The sequence below is a fragment of the Aegilops tauschii genome, chromosome 1, assembly GCF_002575655.3.
Source record: "Aegilops tauschii subsp. strangulata cultivar AL8/78 chromosome 1, Aet v6.0, whole genome shotgun sequence".
NCBI classification, from domain to species: Eukaryota; Viridiplantae; Streptophyta; class Magnoliopsida; order Poales; family Poaceae; genus Aegilops; species Aegilops tauschii.
In genome coordinates this window covers 372,251,232-372,255,285 of record NC_053035.3, presented here as the reverse complement: position 1 = coordinate 372,255,285, position 4,054 = coordinate 372,251,232, and the positions used below count along the sequence as shown (strand labels likewise).

The 4,054-nt window shown below is 43.1% G+C and overlaps 1 protein-coding gene across 1 annotated transcript; it reads right to left on the bottom strand.

Moving 5' to 3' along the window:
- Positions 1 to 259: 259 nt before the first annotated feature.
- On the bottom strand, positions 260 to 3,413 carry LOC109755136 (uncharacterized). Its single transcript, XM_020314022.3, has 3 exons — positions 3,127 to 3,413; positions 2,006 to 2,940; positions 260 to 1,863 (listed from the first exon to the last, which is right to left on the bottom strand). Exons 1-3 carry the CDS (start codon positions 3,411 to 3,413, stop codon positions 260 to 262), a joined length of 2,826 nt encoding a protein of 941 aa, XP_020169611.1.
- Between the last annotated feature and the right edge of the window lie 641 nt (positions 3,414 to 4,054).

Genomic DNA, 4,054 nt, shown 5'->3' with positions numbered 1-4,054 from the left:
GTTGGCAATTCATAATGCACGATTGGGCCGGTGCCACTGCTGTGGGATGATGCAACGTCCATGGGGACCTCGCTCTTTTATCTTGGGCTAACCTGTTTTTTTTGACTGGTAACTGTAGGGGAAACCCCCACAGCATATCAAAACTTTATTGAGAAAATATATACAGTACAGGTATAGAAAAATGGGGGATTACAAGAGGTAATCAAAGAATCTAGGGGAAGAAGTAGAAATACAGGGTAGAAGGTACATATAAAAGTCCTCAAGGTGGCAGGAATGAAATCCAGCGTAGAAGATCATCTTTGTAGGCAGCTTTCACTCTATATTGCATTAAGCTGATGTCATGTATAAAAGCAGACCTCCATTTATTAAATCTAGCCCTCTCATGCCTGAAGACCTTAGCATTCCTGATGATCCAGATATTCCAGCAAGCAATGAACACCACTTCAGTGAAGAAGGGCTTCCTAAAACTCCTGCTAGCATTAAGGACCAAATGAGCCATGGAGTCACCAGAAGACCAATCAATTTGCAGATAGTTCCAAATTCTGACACTAAAGTTGCAATTGAAAAACAAATGATCTCTTGTCTCCCTAGTCTGCAAAGGGCAAAGGACACAGCTCACTCCATCCTCCAAGTGCCAATGCCTCCTCTCCACCATGTCCTTGGTGTTCAACCTGTCCATAATAAGCATCCAAGCAAAAACTTTGATTTTCATTGTACAAGAGGACTTCCAGATCCAAGCTGTCAAAGGGTTGAAAGATGCAGAGACAAAAGTATGTGTGTAAAACAGCTTTGGTGAGTATCCCTTGGCAGTTCCCTTCCAAAACCAAATATCCTTGGACCCAGGTGCTCTAATGAGGCCACCCAACATAGACTGAAGAATAGCCAGTTCATCAAAAGCCTGGCTGGACAAAGGAAGGTGGAAATGCTGGAAAATGTCCTGGGAGCCCAAGAATTCCATAGCAGTAACCCAGGGGTCCTTAACATAAGAGTAAAGCCTGGGAAATCTGAGCTGAAGGCTAGACACCTGACCATCAAACTGCAAGTTATCTGACCACATGAGGGCAGTGTTCCCTGCATTGATCTGAACCCAAGCACACTCCCTAAAATGATGCATGACCTTGCAAATATCCTTCCACCAGAATGATCCACAATCAGAAGTTCCCTGAGGGACCCTATTATGGTAGTAAGTATCCCAAATTAAAGAAACCCAAGGAAGATCCTTTCTGTTAAGGAAATTATTGGCATGTTTGATCAAAAGTGCAGCATTCTGGGAACCAAGGTTGAGGATGCCAAGACCTCCCCTGTTTTTTGGCCTGCAAATAAGGTCCCAAGCAGCTAGGGAGGGTGCAGGCTGACCCCTATTCCTCCTCCAGAGACATTGCCTCTGGATTCTTTCCAATTGTTTAAGAATTCCAGCTGGGACAGCCAAACTGCACAAGAAGAAGATGGGCATAGATGACAAAGCAGAATTAAGGAATTGCAGCCTTTCCCCCTGATTCAGAAAAGATGAACTAGCTGTCATTCTCCTCTCCATGCAATCAACCAGGGGCATAAAATCCAGCATTTTAGGCCTTGTAGTTCCCACTGGCAACCCAAGGTAGGTAAAAGGCATTTTCCCAATCTGACAGCCAAAAGCAGAAGCTAATTCAGCCATGACAGCAGTGTCCACATTGATGGGAATAATAAAGGATTTATGATAGTTCACATCCAGACCAGTGGACTCAGAGAAGATCTTGAGCATATCCTTTAGAGCTAAAAGTTGATCCTTGTCAGCAGGCAAGATAATAAGGGTATCATTCGCATACTGAACTACAGGGTAATCCCTGATCATGACAAGGAATAGGTAACTGGAGAATGCCCCTTCTGAACATGTCATTAATTACAGTCTGCAGAAGATCAGCAGCTAGGACAAACAAGAGAGGAGAGACTGGATCACCCTGTCTGACACCCTTTTTGCACCTGAACTTCCTACCAGGGACACCATTAAGCAGAACAGAGGAGGTACCTGTGGAGAGAAGCTGCTTCATCCAAAGGATCCACTTCTCATTAAAGCCCTTATGTCTCAGAATTTGCACAATGGCCTCATGCTCGAGGGAGTCAAATGCCTTTTCAAAATCCAACTTTAGAATCACAATAGGTTTCTTGGACTGATGACACTGGTGCAAATACTCAAAGGTCCACCCAATACAATCCTGAATTGTTCTAATTTTTATGAAACCATATTGGTTCTTGTGAACACACTGCATAATCACCTCTTGAAACCTATTGGCTGCCATCTTAGACAGAAACTTAAGACCCATTCCTGTTAAAGATATAGGTCTGAAGTCACTCACCTCCTCAGGGGAGGGCTTCTTGGGCACCAAAGTTATGTAAGAGTCATTGATATTCTCCAGATGGGCAGTACCCAGAAAGAAAGCCTGGGCCAGTTCATAGAAATCCTGAGAAATTATGTGCCAGCATCTTTTGAAGAAAAGACCATTAAAACCATCTGGACCTGGAGCTTTATCAACTGGCATGTGCTTGACAATCAAGTCCATTTCCTCCTTCTCAAAAGGCTTAGTGAGAACATCCAGTCCCACCACGGGTTCAATAAGGGAAGAAAGATCAAAGACCATTTTAATGCCCCTAGAAGAACCCATTCTGTTCTTGAAACAGTCCCAGATAATACCCTCCATTTGGGAATGATCAGCCACCACCGTACCATCATGCAGTTTTAAGCTAGCAATAGAATTTCTTCGGTATCTCTCCGTGGCCATAGCATGAAAGGACTTGGTGTTCTCACCACCCACTTTGATGTATCTGATAGTACATCGTTTCCTCCAATAAAGACATTGAAGGTGGAGCAATTTCTCAACATGGCATTTAACCACAATCCTGAAATTTGATTCCTGTCTGTAGAGTGTTCTATATTCCTCAAGCTCATCCAAGAGCAGGATAACACTATTGCATTTACAAATGAGAGTTCTCAGTTTAGAAATGCTCTTCTACCACCTTTTGAGACACATTCTCAAGGACTTAAATTTGTCAGCTATCCTAGCAGTAATATGGCCCTTTCTGGATTGTTTCTGCCATGAGGAATCCACACAATCCATAAAACCCTCCAACTCCAACCAATAGTTCTCAAACCTAAAGATATTAGACTTGGGAATAGAGGTTTTAATTGTAACCATACAGGGCACATGGTCAGAAGCAGTCCTGGCAAGAGGTAACACCTCAGTCATGGGATAATCAGAGATCCAATCAACAGAAGTGAAGAACCAGTCAAGCTGCTCAAGAAGTGGATCATCCTGCATATTGGACCAAGTGTAGGCCCTGCCTTTGATGGGCAACTCTAAAAGGCCGAGGTGTCCAATTATCTCATTAAAGATGAACATGTCATTCAGATCACCACCAGGTAGATTCCTGTTATCCATAGACCGTAAGAAGTTAAAATCCCCCAATAACAGCCAATTCTCATCCACAGGAATGTTCAGGTGATACAACCAGTTTACAAAATTATCCCTGGCTTCCCCCTGACAGGGTCCATAGACCACCACAAGAGTCCAGCGCTCATTGTGGTGCCTAGAAACAAACTCAATTACCACTGCAAATTGTTGGACTTGCAATAAAGTCCCCCCAAATATAGACGAATTCCAAACAACTAGAATTCCACCAGAGGCCCCCAAGGAAGGAGAGAAAGCAAAGCTGTCAAATCTCTTGGGGCAAAAACTTTTAATCATGCGGGAATCAAATGAAGCACATTTAGTTTCTTGCAGGCAGGCAATAGCACAGTGGCTTTCATCAATCTTTTGTCTAATAGCTCTTTGCCTAGCTTGAGAATTTAAACCCCTGACATTCCACCACAGAACATTCCAGTTTCTACAGAGATTATTCATAAAGGAATAACATAAACAAGTCACCCATGCACATGACACACAGTGCCAAATGCCCAAAAGCACACAAGAGTTCCAAACCAGCATTATTACATAGCCCCAGAACAAAAAAAGAAAACCAAACACATAAAGCATATTTGTGGGCTCGCCAAACCCAACAGTATTGGAGTTCACTATTCATT